The 24,162-nt window shown below is 36.8% G+C and overlaps 1 protein-coding gene across 1 annotated transcript in view; it reads left to right on the forward strand.

The window, feature by feature from the left end:
* Positions 1-24,162, forward strand: part of LOC137394430 (uncharacterized) — a 66,291-nt gene that overhangs the window by 21,283 nt on the left and 20,846 nt on the right. The window contains exons 8-12 of the mRNA XM_068081149.1: positions 7,624-7,882; positions 9,919-10,162; positions 12,979-14,287; positions 16,622-16,700; positions 20,205-21,032. Of these exons, the coding sequence (XP_067937250.1) occupies positions 7,624-7,882; positions 9,919-10,162; positions 12,979-14,287; positions 16,622-16,700; positions 20,205-21,032 (2,719 nt within the window). The remainder of the gene's footprint in view (positions 1-7,623; positions 7,883-9,918; positions 10,163-12,978; positions 14,288-16,621; positions 16,701-20,204; positions 21,033-24,162) is intronic.

Below are 24,162 nucleotides of genomic sequence, written 5' to 3' on the forward strand. Positions count from 1 at the left end.
AACCAAACTTATCAAAGTCAACTGTTGTAATGAAGGATAACTTATATCTCCCTCTCTGGCAAATGCTAGCGTTAGCTGCTATTGTTTGTATTTAATTTTACATTTTAATTTATCACATTTCCTTGCATTATTTTTTATTTGTTGCTTTTTGAAAGCATGTGGTGAGTTAGCACAATAACCAACATGTTCTTTCTGTTACAATATCTTGTTTTGAGAGTTTTATTTGCATTTTTTAGAGTATGGAAACCAATCAATATATATTTAATTGTTCTCTATGTAAATAAATTGCCCCAACATGCGAGTAAATGGACATACGAGATCAGTCTTGGAACGCATTAAGCTCGTAAGTCGAAGTATGACTGTACATATTAAATGAAAAATGCCATGTTAAGATTACTTTGGACAGCATGTAAAGTATAATATAAGTAAAGTATATAAGTCTTTACACAAACAAACTTCTCCATTTCTTAAAGCGAGAGCAATTTTATTCGCTGCTTGCTGGTCAACACTCTGATGGATAAATGTTTTATCATTGTAACTGATTTTCAAAAACTCTACATATACTCAAACTCTTCTGAACTTTTCTTCTGAGCATTTCAACAACAATCAAGTTTTGCCAATTTTAATCTAAAATACGTCCTGGCAATAAGATCACCTCGAACAACAAACCAATCTCAAGTGATAGAAAGATCTCTATACTTTTTGATAAAAAAGTTTTAAACTTTGCATTAGAAGCAAACATTTAATTTGAAACAAGCCATTTATGCTTTTGATTTATATTATAGTTTGTACATGTACATGTATCTACTAATAAATAAGTAAATACATGGACTTGTGACAGTGCTCTGATAACTTGAACGCTCTGATAATTCGAACACTTTCGCTCGATCCCGTGAAGTTCGAGTTATCCATGTTTGACTGTAGGTAAAAGGAGATAATATTTGTATAGTGAGCTTTAAAATTTTGTCTGTTGCCTTAATTAAATTTCATAAACAGTTTCTGCAGCAGACATTGCATGAATCAGATACCCTCAACTGCACATAAAACTACTTAACAGCTGATAAGTAGTTTTATCTGCAGAATTCTCCAAATCTGTTTAAGGGAACTGCGGATAGAACTACTCATAACAGATTAACACAGGAATACATAATCCTTTGTTGATGAACTTAAATTACATAATAGATGAAGGAATTATGTAATAGAATTTTGCTCAAACTAATTAATCAGAGTAAAATTGACCAGCTGCACAGCGAAAAATCATTTTAAGGGAGATAAGTGGTTTTAGCAGCAGAGGGCAGTGCTATTATGTCATACCCTAGGACACTTATTTCGCTAGTATTTAGTTTCGTGAGTAGCGCACAGTAAGATCTCGCTGCAACTTAATTTCGCGGCTCTGATGAGTGCGAAAATAGAGTGATGTGAAAATAAATGCAGTGGAACAAACAGACTAGATTCCTGAGGTTCAGTTCGCTAGTAAGAAAAAATTTTCAATTTGGGACTAGTTTGTATTTGTAAACCGCAGGTAGAAATATGTGGGCGAGATCGATACCCTAGGACACTTATGTATTCGCGTCATCTAACTTTTCGCATTTTCGCGGAGTCATCCTCTCGCGAAATTCTCATGAGCGAAACTAAATTATCATAACGAACGAGCGAAAATGCGAAATTAAATAGCTTTGTTCATTGATATCCACAATAAAATCGTCATATTAGAAATGCAGGTAGTTTTCGTGTGTGGTTGAGCTCATTGAGAAATTTCTGGTAAACTCGTTAATACACCGAATGAGCAGCATGGCAAAGCAAATTAAAATAACAAGTATTTTTGGAAAAGCCAAGACAAATGAAGAAGATGATGATATCAGTTTAGTCACCGAATTTGTAACTGATGAGGGTGAAAGTCTGGTAGGTGAAGTCATAAAATTGAATAATACTTATTATAGTGATGAGTTTTATTACCAACCAAAAACAATAAAAACCCTCACCAGGTCCAACCATGTTATTCAGTTCTGGTTGCGAAGTTGGTTGTTATCTATTTTCTTCTTTTTGGGACTTGAGTGTGAAAGATATGTACTGTATTTGATTTTCCTTGAGTGGAGTTGGGATAGCAACTACATAAATTATTTAGTTAACATATTAATTAATTAGCTAGGTAAGGTAATTAATTACAAGGTAATTATTTAGTTAACATACTAAGCACTCATTTGTTTTGTAGCTTGCTGATCCTTCATTCTACACGAGTAAAAGGGGAAGTTACAAGCAGTACACACCAGAGTTCAGGACCATGGTAGGGAGATTTGCTGCAGCAAACACTGTGAAGGCCACGCAGCTCAAATACCCCCATATTCCAGGTGCAACAATAAGAACATGGCGGGGGCTATATGAGAACAGGAAGAAGAAACTACAGCGAGAAAATGGGGCTAATTTTGATGAGAGTGTTCACTCCATTGAAACACTATCAGAAGCGAAGGTTTCTTTATACGAATTCTTGTATTCCAAGACAATATCTTTGATGTATATTACAAGTAAACATTCGCATTACCTCCTTGTCACCATGTCATATTGGCTAAATTGTCACTGTGTACTACCTACGAGGTGGTGGTAAAACTTATCAGCCACTCCTAGCTTGGGCATTCCCGCACCTCCACCCCTCTGGTATGGGCCAGTTTTTGCCTAAATGCTAGCGCGCTTCCATTGTTACAGATGTAGCTGTCAAGTGTGTTTTTGGTTATAAAATATATTATAAACGGTCTGCATTTTTTAGACAGGCAGACCACTTAATCTTGGCACTTATGACGGAGAGGTAAAGGAGCTTGTGACAAAGCTCAGAGAGAAGGGTGGAGTCATCAGCACCCGCACTGTAATTGGAATAGCGCGTAGACTGATTAAGAAAAAAGATCCTTTGAATGAGCATAAGTATGTGTTGGGCAAAGGGTGGGCTGCTTCACTCATCAATAGGATGGGATTCTCTAAGCGAGCTGCCACTACTGGCAAACTGGAAGTCCCTAGGAGCTCGCTTTTGGAAATCAAGCACTCATTCACAAATGAAATTGCTTCTGCATGCCGTCTTCATAACATTCCACCAAACATGATCATTAACTTTGATCAGACCCCTGTCGAGTACGTTCCAACAGGAAAATATACTATGACTGCCAAAGGTTCTAGTGGTGTGTCGATCAACGGTAAAGGAGATAACAGAAATCTCACATGTGTAGCAGGAATAACCATGGGTGGAATCTTCTTGCCACCCCAGCTGATATACAAAGGATTAACCAAACGCTCTACCCCTAAATTCCCATGTCCACAATCTTTCCATATAACGGCCAATGCAACTCATTCGTCCAATGAGGAGACTATGAGTGAGTATGCAGATCATGTTCTCAGACCACATATTGAATCCCAGAGGGAGATGCATGGTAGTGAACAGAAATGTCTACTCATATTTGATAAGTTTAAAGGACATCTCGCAGCCGCCTTCAAAGAAAGGTGCAGATCATTGAATGCTATTGTAGTACATGTGCCAGCCGGTTTCACGGACTACCTACAGCCGCTGGATTTGAGCGTGAAAAAGTCATTGAAGAATTTTATCAGCAAGCAGTTTAATGACTGGTATGAGCACATGCTTTCACAGGATGACAGTGGGGACCTGGCTACCACAATTCTGAAATCGGGAGTACAGCTCAGGGAACTAAGTTGTGAGTGGATGGTGAGGGCTTACCACCATTACAATCAGGCGGAGCAGACTCAAATTCTCACCAATGGTTTCAAGGCTGCCGGGGTTTCCGATGCAGTCCGTGAAGGCCCCAAAGATGATTACCCATTCACAAACTTGAATTGCAGTAGACCTGATGATATTCTTCCATGAATTGTTTCTTGATCAACTCTACTGAAATACTGGTTGTTTATTTAATGGCTAAGTAAATTTTGATTTATGTTCTATTTGAAGTTTATAATATACTTTAATTATATGTAATAATATAATATCTATAATAAAATAAGTTTAAAATATATTTATGTAAAAATTATTAATCTGAATCAGATAATACAATCACTCTGGATTTTGTTTCTTCCTGGCTGTTACGGAGCTCTCTTCATCAGAGCTTGACACACGCTTTGTGATGGATTTGGTAGGAGCAGGAGGAATATGTGAGGCACTGGCTTGCTTCTTATCCCAGTCTTCAATTGATGGCTGGAGCAGCTCTTTAATTCTGCAAAATAATATGTATTGTTTAAATTGAATGTCAAATTTACACCAGCCCCCCCCCACAGCCATAGAACTGTTATGCAAACTGTCAAATTGTCACAATAAAAACTTATTCACTGATTGTGTCATTTGTAACAAGTGGTTGGTCACGATTAAAGCAGGGGTAATATTACATTATCATGGGGAAAAGACAGTAATTGAGTTACCTTCACAGTCACTGACCTATCCAAGTATTGTTTGATTGTGTGACTTGTGCACACTTTGACAGTAATCTCCAGCCCGCCAAGGAGTATTGGAGATTTCTTTACCGCTGTAGAATGTATCATGCATGTCACCAGCCCACCATGTCTTACGAAATGCATCATATGACGGGATATCTCTTGTGGTAGATGTCCAACTGTCCTGACACTCCCATTAACTTGGGTCTTCACTCTAACGGCAAAAGGATCAACCACATTGTTTGATTCTAACTCTACCTATAAATAACAACACCAAGAGCGTGTGATAATGATCATGTGAAAAACAGAAATATCGTTGTTACTATGTATGTTTGTGGTCAATGATTATTTTTTTACTTTTTATGTCAAGTTGTCTTGATAGTTGAGTTTAGTAAAAATAATCATTGATCACTTCACATCGAGCCCAGACTGATAAAAAAGTACACTTTAGCAGTATTTCACTTTCTGGTTGTGATTGGTGCATCTATGTAACGACTAGGCCGTCTACACTCATTTGATCTGGAAGCTAACAAGTCTACTTGCCAACACCTCGGTTTTATCGCCTGTAGGAGGTGATTAGTTATACAAGTATTTTATGAGCTTTTGAAGCTTATTGCTAGAAAGTTAAGGAAACCAATGGTGATTTTCTGAAATTTGTTTAATATGATATTTGATAAATTTTTTTTAATAATAAATTTAATTATATTTTTGTTCATCGATTAAATCAAGTCACCATTCGTTTCCTTAACAAAAAAAGTCCATGAGTAATTGCCTTCCTCCTCTGCTATTGTTGATAACACACTGCCAAAACATCTTCCATGTCAGGAGTCCAGAATTCTCGATAAACAGAGTCTTCTCAGCACACAAGTGAACTCAAAACGTGCCATGGCCATCGCGTGCTATAAATACTTGAGATCTAATATTGGTACCATATCAGTCACGACGGAAGGAACCGAGGTGTCATTGATAGTCTAAGAAACAAATGGCAGCAAGCGATCAAATTGAATTATCGATCTCGCCCACACACTTCTACCTGCGGTTTACAAATACAAACTAGTCCCAAATTTAAAAAAAATTTCTTATTAGAGAACTGGACCTGAGGAATCTAATTTGTTTGCTCCACTGCATTTATTTTCACATCACTATATTTTCGCACTCATCAGAGCCGCACAATTTTATTCTGTGTGCCACTCACGAAACTAAATACTAGCGAAATAAAAGTGTCCTAGGGTAATTCAATTTGATCGCTTGCTGCCATTGTTTCTTGGACTATCAATGACGTCTAGGTCCTTCTATATGGCAATTTTATTGTGCATATCAACGAACAAAGCTATTAATTTTGCACTTTCGCTCGTTCGTTATGATAGTTTAGTTTCGCTCATGAAATTTTCGCGAGAGCATGAAAACGCGAAAGTTATATGACGTGGATACATAAGTGTCCTAGGGTACGGTGTTCCTCAAGAGTATTCTCATCATTCATCAAAATGCTTTAAAATCTTCAGGCAAGATTGTAAATCCCATTATGGACGATACTGAAGAGAATGGATCGGATTTAGACCTTACTGACTTTAAATCAGAGTGTAGTTCTGATGATTGTGATGATCAATCTTCTAAGGTACGCAGTTATTAAAACCATGGCACCCACTACAACAACAAAAAGATTAATCACACGACCAAACGAGCGGAGCAAACGTTTGAGAGTTTTTATGATAAATGCATGTGCACACAACTTACGAAAATTATTCATCAACAACGTCACAAACCCTTGTTTCGAAATCTCATCAACAAATTTAACCATCGTTTTGTAGAGTTGTTAAAGTATAATAACGATACAAAACACGTATAAGCCTATTTAAATATGTTACCAAGTCTTTGTAAATTGTCGACAGTATCTTAAAACTTGCTCATCTGATCAGATTATACACAAATAGAGAGATTAATTTGGCCAAAAACTTTTTTATTAAAATTGGCCAAGCCTTACTTTTATCAAAATTAAGACCGGCAAACGAAACGCCGAGCGACAAAGAATTGAACCATTAAGTCGTGCGCATTTCACGAAAAAATAATGTGCACATTTCACCAGTCTATAGCATTGTTGAATTGCCGAAGGTTTCTGTAGTTAACGTAGAAGTACAGAAATGTTTCTTTTTTGCCGATTTCAAAGTAACGATAATAAATTGCGACTGACATTTTGGAAACTTTTGAGTACTTTGGTATTCTAACTGATGTCCAAAGCAGTGAAAGTAAAGAAAATGATGATATTTTTTTCTAACAATTTTTATGAGATTATTACAATATTTAATTGTAAGTTTGGATGACTATTGAAGTGTTATAGTCACACTAACAACATCGATGATGGGCAGTATGTTACTGTTATTATTTTTTCTAAATAGTTTTTTAAATAGATTTTCAAAAAATCTATATAAATATCACAAATTATTGATATTGTTAGCTATGACGTTTTGAAATGTAAACAAAATTGTGCATTGGTTTTCTATTATTACTGTATTACTATATTAATAATATTGGTTATTCTAATAATATCAGTGCATTTTATTTCTAATATTGGCCAATATTGCATTTCTCCTATTGCAGGGGAAGAGATATAAACATATAATCTTTTTCTTTCATTATTGCTGTTTGTCATGACCAAGCAATTTTTTAAATAATTTTTCTAAAAATCTATATAAATATCACAACTTCTTGATATTGTTAGCTAAGACGTTTTGAAATGTAAACAAAATTGTGCATTGGTTTTCTATTATTACTATATTAATAATATTGGTTATTCTAATAATATCAGTGCATTTGACTGCTAATATTGCATTTCTCAATCATCCTTTACTATTTTTTTCCAATATCACTTTGGTCGTGGGCTGTATGACAGGGCAATTTCTAGTTGATATCGATGTAACCGAGTCATTAGTAATTCATTAGTACCATTTTGTGGACACTTTTCTACTGATCACTTTCTATTACGGGTTCACGAAGATCAAAAATTGTCAAAAGTGGCGTGCAAATGGAGGGGGCGCTCAATTAACTGGTGGCGCTAAATTTTTTAATCCTTCTGTATTGGCGTTCATTAGAGGTGGTGTTCAAAAAGAGGTTTTACAGCTACAACTTTGATTTGTACTTTTGTATATGCATAAGGAACTCAAGCTTTATTTGTACCTTCACTTGTACCTTTATTTGTACCTTTGTTAGCTTGACTTAAAGGAGGCTGAAGAAGCAGATGAAGATGAGGACTCACCCTTTTATTGTTGCTCTTGTGAGAGTGTGCACTCATGGTTTGAGAACACCTGCTATACATGCCTAGTTGACAGCAACAAATGTGAGTACAGCTACACTAGCTGCCACAATGATGCCATCAAGGAGCACCAACAGGAGTGTCACCCTGGGCTTAACTGTTCATCGGTCGAAGAGAAACGTAAAACACCGATTAGTTCTCCCAAAGCATCTTCAGGTATATATTGTATATATTTACTTGCTGAATGCCCGTAATAAAAACAACTTATGAACAGTGGCAGGTAATGTAGTTGCCATTGGTTAAGTTTTACCATGTCTTCTCAAATCAAAAAATTGTCTAATTTGTGTAAATTAAGCTAGCATATTGCTAAACTTACTATAATAAGAGCCGTGAAGCTAGCGCTAGTGACAATGTCAGTGCACATATTTTAACCAATGTAATGAACATGAGCACGATTAACCCTTTGTATTCCGAGTAGCCAATGTTGTTTAATGAGTTAGCTCGCCTGCCTCCAAAACTGGAGGTGTCGAGTTCGAAGCAAATGTTTTGTTGCTAAAACTTTATTGCTGTAACGGACCCACGGACACACACAGACAAACGATACACACTAAGATTTATATATATATATCGCTGCGCTACACGACATTGCCCGGGTGATAAAAAAGTCTTTGGACAGAAAATTGATTTGTATTCAACATATCACAACATTTCCCATTCTAACTTTCAAATTACATATAATGAGAGAAGTGTTTTGTGTAGTTGAAATGAATTAAGAGAAATATAAAAACAACTGTAAAGGTTTTAAAACTTTGTCAAACAACTGCAACCTTCAAGCTATTAGCCAGGCACATTGCCAATGGAAAATTCCAGTAAGCTGCTTAATAAGATAGGCTTCTAATGGCGGTAAGCCATGTCTTTGCGTCTGCATTGTTGTCCAGCTACAGCTATTCAAATAATTGCTATAGTCGGACAATCAAACCTAGAATACACATACGGACATACTTTGAGAAATATATATATAGATAGTTGAATCAAGCTTGTATTTCATGTGACTTTTATATTGTTTAGGGATGTGATGATGGTCCTTAGAGAATGAAAGTAAACAAATGAACTTAAAGGTTGACTTGCACAAAATTCACATTACAATTATTTAGCATCAAAAGATTCACCATGTCTTACTCTGTTGTGTTGTAAGTGCAAAATATGTGGGAATGTGATTGCAAGCTCTTAAAAGCTAAAAACGAACAGTTAATCGCAGCCATCACAAAACTGCCGTAGTTTCGAATCTATTTATTTCGACAACGTACTCAAGCAATTTGGTTATTGTTTTGACACGGGTTGTTCTCACATGAATTGAAAGGCCTATAAAAGGCTCAATATAACACATCTCGTAGCACTTGTTTATGACAAACAGCCACACTAAACCGCCGTAGTTTGGATTCTCTTTCCAAAACGGCTCATATGGGACGTAGTTGTTACAAGATAGTTTCTGTTTACACTTTCATGCAACCTCATTCGTCAAAATATTTTCACAAATATACTTCACCCATTCAATACAACTATGTCTATTGTTCTTACGCGTCTATTTCATCGTCATTGTAATGCTGTCACTTTTAGCACTGATATCTTATAACTTACCGTAGAAATTTGTTTAATTTTTTAACCTTAGCTCGAAGGAGTACATATCATTGTCTGATAATCATGATGAGCCTGTTGGTCACCTGTGATAATCGAAAAGTGCTGCAGAAATTGTTTGCGAAGTATTGGGTCACATGATCAGATTGCGACTCGACGATTAGATCAAGCCGAAACAAAACTGTAAAGTAGCGAGCATCTATATTTGATATAGGGTCTTCGGTAAAACCCGAAGTGTTTGTCATAAACTAGTGCTATGATAAGTTTTATATTGAGCTTTTTATTGGCCTTTCAATTCACGTGATAACATCACGTGACAAGACGATAGCCAAATTTCATGACTGCGTCAGAGAAATAAACAGATTTCAATCTACGGCGGCTTTTCGTTTTTGAGCTTTTAAGAGCTTGTAGTCACATTTCCACATATTTGGCACCTACAACACAACAGAGTAAGACATGGTGAATCTTTTGATACCAAATAACTGTAATGAGAATTTTGTTGCAAGTCAACCTTTAAGGTTATTATAAAATAGGTACCGTATCAAATAAATAACTACCTTATCAACTTACTATCAACTTGCTATCAACTATTTTAAGGTGGTAACTTCATGTTTTAGACGCTGAGTCAGATTTCTTTACAATCAATGTGCTACGAGACTATGTTGCACGACTAGACCCTGGCACTGTAACCAGGTCAGCTCCTGTTAGCGTGTGTCCATACAAGTGTCAACATTGCGAGTTCGTGTGCGGAAGCAAACTTGAACTGAACGATCACATCGCGCAGGACCACGCGGATGTCTCTCCAAGTCTTTGTGATGACTGCGGGAAGGTGCTTGGTGTTAAACACGAGACAGCTCACAGGTACGCCGGAGTCAGGCCGGTTATATTTTACTTTTTAATTCGTATATACAGATAGGAGGCTGTCGATGAATCGTTGGATAACTCTCTGTTTAGTTGTAAACTAAGATGTTTTGTCATTCAGTTTGTGTTTGGTGTAGCTGTTAACCTGAAATACACTAATCCCCCTTTCCCAATTTTTCAGTTAGCGTAAGATTAGACTTCTAGTGTGTTAGTAGTTTGCTTGAAACTTTAAGCATCTCACTTCGTATTCTTTATGGTAGCGGTTTTGCGACTACTACATTCCATTAGAAGGGAAATACATACAGTGGAATCTCTACATACGAAATTAATTCATTCTGGAAACCATTTTATAAGTAGAAAATTTTGTAAGTAGACCTGATTTTGCTATATAAATGTCCTAATCCGTTCCAATGCTCCCATAAAACTCAGACATAACATTTGTATAAATTATAAGTACCATACTTTTCGGACTATAAGCCGCACCCCTATATAAGCCGCATCTGCTTTATTTTCCAAAAAACGATAATAAAACAATACATAGGCCACACCTTTGTATAGGCCGAAGAACTCAGGATGGTGCTTTTTAACGCAGCAGCAACTTTGCTGTTTAAAACGGAACAGTCCCTAACGGCACCGTTTCGTATTAACCGGCGCTTCTTAACCTAGAGTCTAACGGAGCAGTGCTGTTAGGCATTGTTTCGTATTTTCTTTTACCACTAGAGGTGCACTAACAGGAGATTCTGGTTAATGCGCCCTAGCGGTGAAAGAAAAAGCCACGGATTAGCCGCACCCTTATATAAGCCGCATGGCTCAAATCATCAGAAAAAAGTAGCTGCTAATAGTCCGAAAAGCACGGTACATACAATGACTGAAACCTGAACCAAATACATGTTAGAGTTATACTACTTCATGATAAATAAATAAAGAAACTTGGAATAAGAAATAACATAAACATAAAGGATTAAAACTACAAACGATACATTTGTTTACCTTTGTCATTGGCTGTCTACACGAAGCTAAGTGAAGACCGCTGGAAGTGGGAGGACGGTAGTCAGAAGAGGTCAATGCTGTTTTTTCTTGTTTTTTGCTTAGAATAAATATTTTTAAGAGTGTATGTGAAAAGATTAATTTACATATTTACATTTGCAGCACAAACTGAAAACTATGTCATCATACAAAATCACAAAAATAGAACTGGTCGAAACGACATGGGTCTACTCTAGTGCTGCACGATATCTTTGCATGTACATTTGATTATTGGGTCTCTAAATAGATTGAATATCGAACATTGGAGTTGTTTTCTTTCGATATATAGTGTTAGGCTTGAACATGAACGATATAAAAAGATATTAGTTAATATCGGTTGAAAACAGGAGTTGTCCCCTCTTTATCATAAGGAGAATGGACAACTCCAGTTTCGCAAAATAAAATAAGCCGATATTTCGATAAAATATCGGCTTCGATATTCATATCGATTTGAAAACTGACCCAATATAAATTCTCCACTGAAATGTATCGTCACATCGAATTATATAGCTTTATCGTGCAGCACTAGTCTACTCTGCATGTGATGAATGATAACTCCAAATTATACAACGAACGGAAATAAAACGCTTTCTGTTTACTCACATTCGCTGGCAAATAAAACTGAGTGAGGTGTGTTGTACGTCGTACTCCATGGGAAGCAAACCGGTCAAGATATGAAACATAAAAACAGGATAACATGGGAGACTTTTTGTATTTGGAAATATTTTTTAAGCTGAAGCAAAATTTCTAACAAAAGATTTCATAGCATGAAACTTTCATAAGTAGATGTTCCACTGAATATAAGGGTCGCCAGCTCAGGTCAATCACACTGTATATATACGTCTCTGTTGACATGGTTATTTGACCTTTATAGTCATACAGTATTGTGTGAGTCAGCACCACATCACTGTTGTTATGTACTTTTTGACTCGTACCTAAAGTAGGTTGAAACATACAATGGTCAAAGGTTCTAAAATCATCATAGTTCTCTAAGTGATAGTTAAGAGGTTAGTGTAAATTAAAAATGAAATTTAAAAATTTCTAATTTAGCTTGAACCTCCATGCACTTAAGTTAGACTAAGTTACATCACTTATCCCTGCCATACTTACCCTCAATTCTCTACATCACTGAGGCTATACTCCCACTCGCGTGTTCTAAGGTAAATTTGCTATAAAAACATTTTTGCATTCCTTTTTATGTCAGGTGTTACTATGTCAGGTGTTACTATGTCAGGTGTTACTATGTCAGGTGTTACTATGTCAGGTGTTACTATGTCAGGTGTTACTATGTCAGGTGTTACTATGTCAGGTGTTACTATGTCAGGTGTTACTATGTCAGGTGTTACTATGTCAGGTGTTACTATGTCAGGTGTTACTATGTCAGGTGTTACTATGTCAGGTGTTACTATGTCAGGTGTTACTATGTCAGGTGTTACTATGTCAGGTGTTACTATGTCAGGTGTTACTATGTCAAGTGTTACTATGTCAGGTGTTACTATGTCAGGTGTTACTTGAGGTTTTGGCTCTAATTTAGTCTTTTGTAGCCAGTTCTTGCTTATTTATTTGTTTTGGTTTTAAAGAAATTTGTAATTACCTACAGTATTTGGGAATTATGAGTTTATAAATTACTTGATTTATGGTGTATTCTTTTTAGAACATCTGTTCCGACTCGCCACGATTTTAATATGACATAACAAATAAACTTTGTATGTAAAAGTGTGACTGTATTGGTATATAGCTACCATTATAATGTAGTTTTAGAAGTTTCTAACATTTTATTTTGGTTTTAGCTGCGGGTGGAGGGGCTGCGAGTTCAAAACATGTTCTACTAGTGTTCTGGCTATCCACAAAAAAATTTCGGCTCATAAAAATGGCAAAGAGAAACCTCAGAACAATCTGGAAAGGGGCGAAGATAATTCTAATGATGACGATGAGCGCGCTATGAAAGAATTAGAAGAGAAGGGGATACCCTTCGTGCACGGACCAAGGAATGTTAAGATATATCAACCGACGGCTCTGGTCATGAAGCAAGGCAAATATGAATGCCCGGCATGTCAGGTTTTATGTGGAGGAAAAAGGAAAAGTTTGCTTCGTCACGTTAAAACCGAGCACAACGGTAACCTCTATCAGGTCGAAATAGACGCTTCACTATTTGGCTGCGTACACTGCAGCCGTCTAAGCGCTGACCACATATGTCACTGGTCGTGCAATTGTGGAAAGGCAGTCGAGGAGTTCTGTTTGATAAATCTATATATTCAACACTTGCGGAAATTTCATCGCAGTATCATACAGGTAGCTAAAGGTCTCTATATTCATTGCTGCCCCTTTTGCTCCTCAGAGGTACCTGGTGCTGACGCTCGTGCCTTATTGCCACATCTACATAGTCACGGAGATTCTTGTCTTGTCTGTAAGAGATCATTGAGTGCGAGCCACACTTACGGGCAGGCGTACATGGAGTTCTGTGATACAGCATATATCATCTGCTCCAACAGCTCTACACCAGTTCACGAGATACGCAAAAAGGTTTATGCTAAAAAAACCCAGGGGTATATTAGTAATCGATTTTCAGATTTTGTTGTGACTATGCCGAGCAGTAGAGGGCGACCACGCAAGCTTCAGTCTCAAGAAGAAATCGCCAGTTTGCATTGTTCATACGAGGAGCAGAAGGAGCAGGAGGAAAGCGAAGATGACCAAGCTGCTCGCCTGACTACAGCCTTTTTTCAAATCGACGTTGAGGGCCTCTATCGATGTTATTTTTGCCCTTACGCATCAGCGCTATCGGATGAAATGAATACTCATATCGATGAACATCACATAAACCTACATCGCTACAGTTGTAGACTCTGTTCGACATTTAAAGCTTGTCGAAGGGCGGCATGGTCTCGACACATGATATCGGAGCACGGCGTTTGCACCCACATGTTGGGTGAAGGCTCTACATCTCATGCGGAGCAAATACGCGAGCTATCAACAAAGGTCGTTAAGCTCGCTTGCACGCAATGTGCTGCTGGGTCAGCAGGAGTACGGGAGAGAAAGAGGAGGGCATCAGACATCAATTCCAGTGGCTATAAAAGATTCGCTCATGATTGGGAACAGACGGTATGTTTATTTTAGAAAATTTTGTTGTACTTGGAATTACGTTATCCTTACGCAACTGCTACAAACATATCTACTGTATTTTCCACACCATAGGGCGCACCGTATCATAGGGTGTTGTTTAATCCCATGGTTTATTTCTGTACATAACCAATATATAAGGTGCAACATAATATATAACATATTATAATATTATTATAATATGCATTTTAAAACATGTAAAAAGCAACAACAGAGGCAAAACTATGAGCCAACTTCATTGGATGAAATATTCACTTTTTCAAGACTCTGTCCAACGTTCTGGGCTCCTGATCATTGTCTGAGTCATACTCGTTGGCCGCTTGTCGTTCAACAATGACATCGGCTTTCTGGAAAGCTCTAACAATTGAGGCTGGCTTTACCTTAGCCCACGTGTCCACAGTCCACCACATATGGTGGTGTAACCTGTCCACCGCTGCCTTCCAGTTTAAACCGAGCCTCATATCAGCCCGTTGCTTTATCGATGCCATTTTAGGAGTTTTCTTTAATAAGTAAATAGCAATGAGCAGCACCCATCTGCTCTATACTTGGAAGTTTTCTCCTGCTAAGTATATCGTAAGTTTTTCTTGTTTCTTAGCAGTCATTTTATCAGGAAATTGTCCACCAAGCGGCATTTGTAGTGCACTCACCAAAGGCACACAACAGATTCTAGAACTCAGTTAACACACAGTTCACCATATTAAAGGGTGTGTAGTAAAATTTTTTAGAAAACTCTAAGCTTGTAAGTGCGTCCATGGTGAGAAAAATACAGCATTGTTTGTTACAGCAATCCTACATAGGGCATTCGGAAGTGCAAAACAAGGCCTGGCTATACACATACCCAAAATGAGGCTTATGCATCCCATCTCATTGTTGAAATGAAATTTCAAAATAAGCGCGTTGGTCATTTGTCAATGGAGATACAGCCAGCGGTGATTGGCTAAAATAGTTTATTATAACGATCTTGATTCCATTTTATTTGTTTTCAATGCAAACTAGTGGCGAAGATTGGCTTTCCAATGACACTGACAACAAGTCTTTCACAAACAACTAGCGGTATGAAAAATAAATTGACCTATAAAACTTTATTATTGCTATTGTTTAGCACTCGAAGTAATTAAATTCCTTATTAAACTCTTGTTGCTGAGCAGAACCCGATACAGAGTATACATCAAAAGAAAGATTAAAATAAGTTGAACTTAATAAAATTAATTTTAACTTGAAACAACAATGCTAGATGAGTTTTAGAGAGAGTGAAATCAACAATTATTTTTGACATTTTTACTCATTTTGACTAAAGTTAAACCTGTATTTTATTGGCATTCAAACTTATAGCAGTCATGTTACTCAGATCAAAGATGTCTGATTTCAATTCTCATGTCATGATGTTTTTTTCTGATTAGAAAACTTTTTCCTTAAAGTTGCTAAAATTTAAATCTTTCAATTTTCAGTTTTTATGCTAGCAAGCAGCACAAGTCCGCATTTTCAGTAATAAACTACTTCAACTGTGTTTTAATAACATACCTGAATAGAGGAGACTCAGTACTTCATTTTGATATATAATATGTCTAACTTCAAAAACTTGGCTAGCAAATACATCACCGTATTTATTGAAATTGGTCAAAATTCGAGAGCGGTCCGTTTATTTTTCGCATCACTGTATATATTTATGGATAAATATTTTTTCATTTGTAACATATAAATGAAAGCCACTAGCATAAAATGTAATTGTTTATAACACATTTCAGCTAAGATTAAGCATGTTGAAATCCTCTTTTAGTTTAATCTCTGTTATAAGTTTAAAATGTCTTTGTACTGATTTCATGTTTGCTCGTTAGTCAAAATATAGCTATACAAATAGCTATATTAGCTATATTAGCTATACAAACAGTAGCGCAGAGGCTTTTGCTATAACAAGTCAACGATGATCTATATTACAATATAACCTTCCTGACAATACTCCAAATTGGTACTGCAAAGGCCAGCCACAGTGTCATGGCCTTTACACAACTGGGGCCAATTCTCATTGAACTGTTTATTTGTCAACACAACACGTCATTTAGTAACGCCGGTGTGTATCTCAATGTCTATTTACAGTAAATATTTACACTACAGGTTGGCGATGCATTTTCTCAGTTCGTGTAGCCAGAGCTCTAGCAAGATAAATCGTACACGAGCCACTTTTTCTTTTAGTTAGAAGTGATGTTGGAAATCATTGCCTGTAAAATCTGTCCTGATCAGTTTAGACACAAATTTATGTAAAGACAAGTACATTGTATAAAAAATTGGTTATGGCTCTTTTTCCTACACTTCCAACAGGATATTACTGGAGGGCTTAAAGGGTCAAGAGAATCTGAGGATGAAACAGATGCAGATGATGATTATGATATACCTGAAGGTATTGATACTGTTACCTGTCATAGTACAGAGTATTGATACTGTTTGTTACTTATCATAGTACAGAGTATTGATACTGTTTGTTACTTATCATAGTACAGAGTATTGATACTGTTTGTTACTTATCATAGTATAGAGTATTGATACTGTTTGTTACTTATCATAGTACAGAGTATTAATACTGTTTGTTACTTATCATAGTACAGAGTATTGATACTGTTTGTTACTTATCATAGTACAGAGTATTGATACTGTTTGTTACTTATCATAGTACAGGGTATTAATACTGTTTGTTACTCATGTATTTAGTTTTTTATTGCAATTCGGTTTGTCAGTAAACAGACAAGACATGGAATGGGCAGATACAAGTCAACCAGTGTTAGGGCTGCTGGCTGGAACCAACTTTACCCATTATTTTCATTTAACTTCGCCGTACCTTATTTAGGCAGCGCTCTTGCCCTCAATAGTATTGTAAATAAAATGGAGTTGTCCTCCTTTGATAGTCTTTGTGTTCAATGATACTTCCCATTGGTGTACATTAATAGTCGCAGAGCATAACTGTTAAAACCATTAAAAATTTTTTTGGTGTTTTTCACCGCACTTTGGTAACATAAATACGGTTTTAAAGTGGTTTTATTGGCTTTCAACTGTGATGTTTCCGTCGGCTCACTTTCTCACATTTTCATGCGCAGCCCTTACAATTAGTTTCTCTATGCAAATAACAAAAACTGACATTCATATGTTTGTAAGATTTTCAAAAGATGGATACTTTTTTAATGAGTATTAAACAGTCATTAAATACTATCATATAATTCTTATAAGGAACATTGGCTTGTTTTTTTGTATTCTCTGCTACACCTTAGCTCACAGGTGTCAAACACATGGCCCACGGGCCACATGTGGCTCGCCACATCATTTTATGTGGCCCTCGAAAGCTTCGCACTCATTTGCATGCGACGGAGTTAACTCCGGTATGTATAACGTTGCTAGGCGCCCAGTGAGTTATCTTGCCTCTGAAATTTATCTTTTCCTTGTATCGTTATTTTTAAATTACATAAGAATAATTTTGAATAGTCAGAAATAAAATTTTCAAACGTACAAATATGCCTCAATGATTTCTCTGGCAAAAGTTTTATCTAAAATACTACACCCATTTCGACATCTAGCTAAACCGAAAATCATCGCGGTCACTTAAGAAGTTATCGTTCGCGATCAATTTTTTTCAACCCCAGAAGTAAATATGCAGATTCAGAAGGGATAAGACAGTGAAAGACTGCATAAATCAAATCGAAACATTATTTATAATGTTTCAAAGGTTTTACTAGCTTTTAATTTTGTCAATTTGAATCGTTAGGCTTGAATAAAAATGCCCCTTTTAGGCTGTCAGCCGTAGTCAGACTAAAGTTATCATTCAATCTCGATAGGATCATATTAATTCTTAGAGCTGCCCCTGAAATCTGAAAAGTCAAGAACAGAGTCACTGAACATATTTTTATTATTTGAAACATGTTTATGACAGTTTATTTGAGTTATATTGGGATGTTGATTTGCTATGCTTTGAAGGATAATACTCGCAAGGAAAAATTTGAAATTAGAGTTTCGTGATTTTCATGTTCATGACTAACTGTATATGTATAAATAATATTCATAACTTTGTATTGTATGTAATAAATAAGTAATTTTAGTCCAACACTGCATATTTTGCAATTTTTTTGGTGCAAGTTTAACTTTGTTTCAGCAAATAGCAAACAATTTTTAGTTTTTTGCTGCTTACATATTGATTTTGTGTTGCTGCTGTTGCAATTATTTAGTGTTTGCAGGTTTAATGTGTGTATGCAAACAGATTCATGTTCTTAGCAGCTCAGAGTTTTTAATTTTACTGAAATTATGCCCATGTTAATGGATATTGTGTAATTTTTCTGGGTTTTTTCGAAAACAAGTGTTTTGCTGTGCAACTGTTCGGTTTGCAACTTTAAGTAATAAAGTCAGAGTTATTTAATATCAAAGACTAGTTAAAGCTGTTTTACATGATTCGATTACATTTTGTTACAATTATAAATTACATCTGGCCCTTTGAGGACAGCCATTACGCTGATGTGGCCCTCGATGAAAATGAGTTTGACACACCTGCCTTAGCTGATGACTTGAAACTGCAGCTGGAACATAGATATGATATTAAATTTACACTGGGCCATTTTAGAGTGATCATGTTGTTTTAACAAGTCTATGGGCGATTACACGTCTAGACAGAAAGTGGCTGGTCACATCAGTAATCCGTCTGTTATAGGTCACTTGCCATAGCCAATCGACCTATTGTGGGCAAGAAGTGGCTCGTCGCATCAATAGTCTATTTATGATAGGTCACTTGCCATAACCAGTTGACCTATCACGGATAGCGATCCTTTTTCCTGATTAAACAGTTCACATTTATTAATGTTACTGCCTGAGTATTTTGTTTCTACATATTTTGGCTCCCTGAGGATATTTACTATTTGGGTGTTTATACATGTGCTCATCCCTGGTTCTATTCTCATCCATTGTCTATTTCATGGTGACTTTTGTTCGCCAACACCAGAGATACAGCGATTGCAATTACAATTTACTGGTGAATACCCTACAGGATAAAATTATTCGATGAATTTAATAATTCGCAAATTCGCGTACAGTCAATTCTGCGAATTATTAAAATCTGCGAATAATTACAGAATGGGTAGTTTTATTTTTAACACAAGAAAGAATAACTACTACCTCAAGTTAAAAACTAACCGCTAGGCAGACTTAGTAAACGTAGCGGAGTTCCAAACACTTTTAAAATCACCATTTGGGTTTTGAGGTAAGCCTATTGCCAATGCATCACACTTCTTTACAAAATTATTCAAGGCTGTCACAAGTTATTCGGAATTCAGCACGGCATCATCATCGCAAAATTCTCTCCTGCAGTTCTTTACGTTGAAAAACTCCCAACTTACCACAAGTTGTCGGTTCACCAAAGGCCCCCAAATTGATGAATATTTATGAAGGCCTCTGGATGCAGCCAAAAACTTATAGCTTAGCATAATTGACATAAAATTCCCAGCTGAATAGAAACCTAAGCACGGGGTATACGCAAGTGGAGGTTTTACTCTATTACTAGCCGCATTCACAGATTAATTTATTCACCAATGTGTTTATCGACAAATAATTTAGTTCACGAATATGCATGAAAATACAATTTTCGCGAAGTTTAACTCGGCGAATACTTTCACCCTTTAGGGTAGGCCGATTGTATCTCAATTTGCATTCGCAATTTTCTGAAAAGATGAGGCTATAAAAATCACGAGTTATGATCTCATGGTCACAGTATTATGGTCATAAGTCACCCCTGAAATATGACGCTTAATGTTCAATTGATGATAGCAGAATTTTTGCCTATGGATATCAACTGGGCTGCACTAGCGATTATAAAATTGGAAATGATGACTAGAGATCATGAACAGTTTCTAAATGTGCATTGTCTGCTTAACAGATCAGAATGACACCGAATACAAAGAGGAAATGGTTTCCGAATCATCCGATTGTTCTGAGTATGAGAAGTCGGATTCCGATGACAGCAGAGACGAGGACTATACCCCAGTTGCTGATAAAATGTCAAAAAGAACCCTACCTTTTTCTAGGGTGAGAGGTCGTCCACCAAGTTCCATAAAAGACCAGAGTCAACATAAAACACTCGTGCCAGGCTCATCTTCGGGTTATTACCTAAAGACTAACGATTCGGTTGAGAATCTTACGGTATCTCAGCAGAGATCCACTCATGCAAAACCAATCACAATTTCTCCAAAAGTGCTCGTAGTGTCTACCGTTTCTTCATCTATCAATTCTGGGTATAAATTTGGACTCGCACAGTCCATGTCAAAGACTCTTACAATTGTCAGCTCACGGCAAACGAGACTCTTAGTTAATCCAGCAATCTTACAAACCTCTGCTATGCTTGGAGAAAGAAAACCAGTTATCGAAAAGCCTAGACAGATTCTTTTTAAGAAGGCAAATGGGCAGTGTATTTTGCTGCCTGACACATTGGAAGGCAAGAGCTCATCACCCTCTAAGAGACTACTTTTGCCAGCAAAAAACAATATCAAGTCCATCGCGCCTTCCCCAACTACCAATGTGCGTTCAATTTTGACACCTCAACTCAAAATCGTATCCAACTCTAATGGTCCAGCTCAAGTCAGCATAGTTCGAGCCCAAAATCCTTCGACAGTTCCTACACTACAATGCATAGCTAAAAATCCATTAGCAACAACCTTGGCCCCTAAAAAACAGCAGACGGCGATTGCACCCGGACAAGCAAACAGCGGTGAGTAAGAATGAATAAACAGCGGTACAGTAGACGCTCCTACAACTTAAATAATCCGCTCCAGAAATGTTTATGTTATAGGAATTTCATGTTATACAAACAGTAGAATACATGTAAATTGCATGTATTGTAAAATACATGTATCATAAAATCTTTATTTGAACGTCACTCCACTCTCATTTTTAACCCTTTTTTAGAGTGGCGCTTTATTAGAGGTGAGTTTAAATAAAGGGTGGCGTTGTATTTTTCAAACACCTCATCAAAATTTTAAGGAGTTAAATCTAACCCTTTCATGCGCGAATCGAATGTCGCCTATCAAATTTCGCCCTCTCCTTCAGGTGGTCCGCCATTAATCCTTTTGGCTGCAAGCAATTTGCTAACTTACCTTTAACTGGTACATCAGATCTTTCAATAAATATGCGCGAGGAAGCTGATATATGTCTCTACCAGTTGATATCTATTGCTTGATACTTCGAAAAACATGTATATAAAAAATTGTTTGCATTTACGATGATATATAAAGGACTAGTTTTAGGGTGAAGGCTGCGTTTAGCGAGCAAGACCTTCATGTTTACGTGTTGCATTTGTGCTAAATGCAACGCGTAAAAGTATTGTTCTGCCAAAACATTACTTGGAAGCTAATGTCAACTAGTTCTGCAGTGCAGAAGAAGAGTTGAGGTCAGAAGACGTTGTGGAAGGTATTGAACAACCAGAATATGTTCTTCCGTCGAATGCAACAATCAGAACGCAGCTATTCGAGCAAACGATGCAATTATTTTCGTTTTAAGAACGTTCATTTTTGTTTCTGCATGTAATAGAAATATGGTTCATTTATTTCACTTGTTTATGAATATATATTTGTAGCGTTTGATAGATTATCGTTATATAACTTATAAATTCTATCTATAGCATCTATAGCATAGATGCTACCATAGATCTATAGCATAATTATTATTTAATAGCATTCTTGCAGCTATTTCAACGTGGCCCATAATGGATCGATGCTCATAAATCCTCTTCTCTTGCACATAAAAAGCCAGTTATGACTGCAAACTGTAGCAAACATATCAATGAGTGCACTGAGCTTTTATGCAACATTGTTAATTATACATATAAAGTAAAAATATGTTTTCAAATTTAGAATGAAATAAGAATTAAAAGCTCCAACAATTCGCAAAGCAGTACACAGGCTATAATTCATCGCAGAATAATTGCAAGCAATAAATATCTACCAGTAGCGATATTTCTCAGTTTCTTAATGCATATTTATTAAGAGATCTTTGTCAAGTTGGAGTTATGTTAGTAGATTTATTGCATGCACTGCGCCTGTAAAACTGCTAAATTTATCTTCCCACAATTCTGATGAGCCATTTGAAAATCGCAATGCCAGCCTCTATTTGAACCCTGTCTCCAACTGACCGCCACTATTATAGAGGATGGGATGGAAACTGGGCGCCATGGCGATCAATTAGAGGTTTTAATTGTTGATGCTCCTATAACGTATACCTCCTACCACATGCTATAATTGCTTTATATGTAAGGACCTTTGTGTGTTGAGGCAAATCTATCTATATAATTCTCAAAGTTTGTCTGTGTGACTGTTTATGTCCGGCTATAGCTATTGAAATCTTGGAATAAACAATCCGTATCGCATAAAATTTGATTTCAGACCCTCTTGTTCACCACTCCAATACCCTACCAATTAAGCCACATGAGCTTGATAGATTCACTAGGCGAAACATGTGGTTATATTGGGTGCAAATACGCTACCCCCTCCATTACGACGCAACGAGATGGCACAACGTCATGGAGAGCGATACCGTATTTTTATGCGTGCTCAATCGTGAGAGAAAGTAGTTAGCTCTTATTGAAGTGAAATTATATAGATGAAGACCGTTCGACCTAGACTGTCATATACTGTTCGGTACTGTTTGACCTAGACTATCAATTAGTATCATTTGTTTATTTTTATTGTAATAGTATAGCCGTAAGTACCTTTTATTATTGTTTTTAATCTAGCGATGGCAATTTCTTTACGCATTACTCTCGTATTTAACGCATGATATCCTCTCGTATTTAATCTACATTTTATCCACCCGGACTGAAGAGCTCAAGACCGGAGATAAGAAAAAAGCGCTTTTTCTTGAGTAACTTTAGATTTTGATCACGAGCTTACACCGACATTATCAACTACGAATCATATTATTACTGCATCACTACGGTTATACCCATATAATATTATTATTATCGTTACTACAATTTTTACTCAATACAAACATTATCGCTTCTATACAAGACACTGTCTACGCTTGCTGGCTAATTTCTGTGAAGGTTGGGGCAATTTCGCTGAATTTAAACAAATTCCCTTTATTGGTGGCAGCCTCGTGGGATAACGCTATCACGAACACACACCGAAAATGGCAGAAGGAGAGGAGAATAAGGAAATACTAAAGTACTTAAAACAACAAGCGGAGAAAAATGCCCAACCAAAAGGGCAACAAATACAAGCACCAACGTACGATGGAGCAACAGATGTAGGGGAGTTCGTAGAAAGTTTCGAGGAGATAGCTCAACACAACAAATGGAGCGAAGAAGAAACTAACTTACGTTTTAAACTAGCATTGAAAGGAGACGCCGCAAAAGGCCTACCAGCCACAAACTACGAGGAAAGAAAAAGCCAACTTTTGGAAAAATATGGAATAAAAGAAAAACAGGCTCATCAACTACTAAAAAGGATACAGTATAGGCCAGGGGAAGACATATACACCTTCACCAGCCAGCTCCAGAAGGTCATAAGGATAGCACACCCCACGCTAAGCGACAAAGATAGGGAAGATATAGCTATCAAGGAAATATTGGGAGTACTACCAACTAACCACCCGGCCACATGGGCCATGACCTTGGACCCACCCAAGAACTTAAAAGAAATCCAAAACAAGCTCAAAGCATTCGACAATAGTAGCCCCGGAGTGCTACACATAGACATAGCAACTGAAGAAGTGAAGAAAGAGGAGTCAGCCATACCAAAGGCCATGTACGAAAGCCTACTTAAAACACAACTACAAACACAAGAGGCACTACAAAAAGTGACGGCGTTAGTCAATCAAGTGACACAACTACCAGAGAGACG

Source organism: Watersipora subatra, chromosome 4 (assembly GCF_963576615.1).
Source record: "Watersipora subatra chromosome 4, tzWatSuba1.1, whole genome shotgun sequence".
NCBI classification, from domain to species: Eukaryota; Metazoa; Bryozoa; class Gymnolaemata; order Cheilostomatida; family Watersiporidae; genus Watersipora; species Watersipora subatra.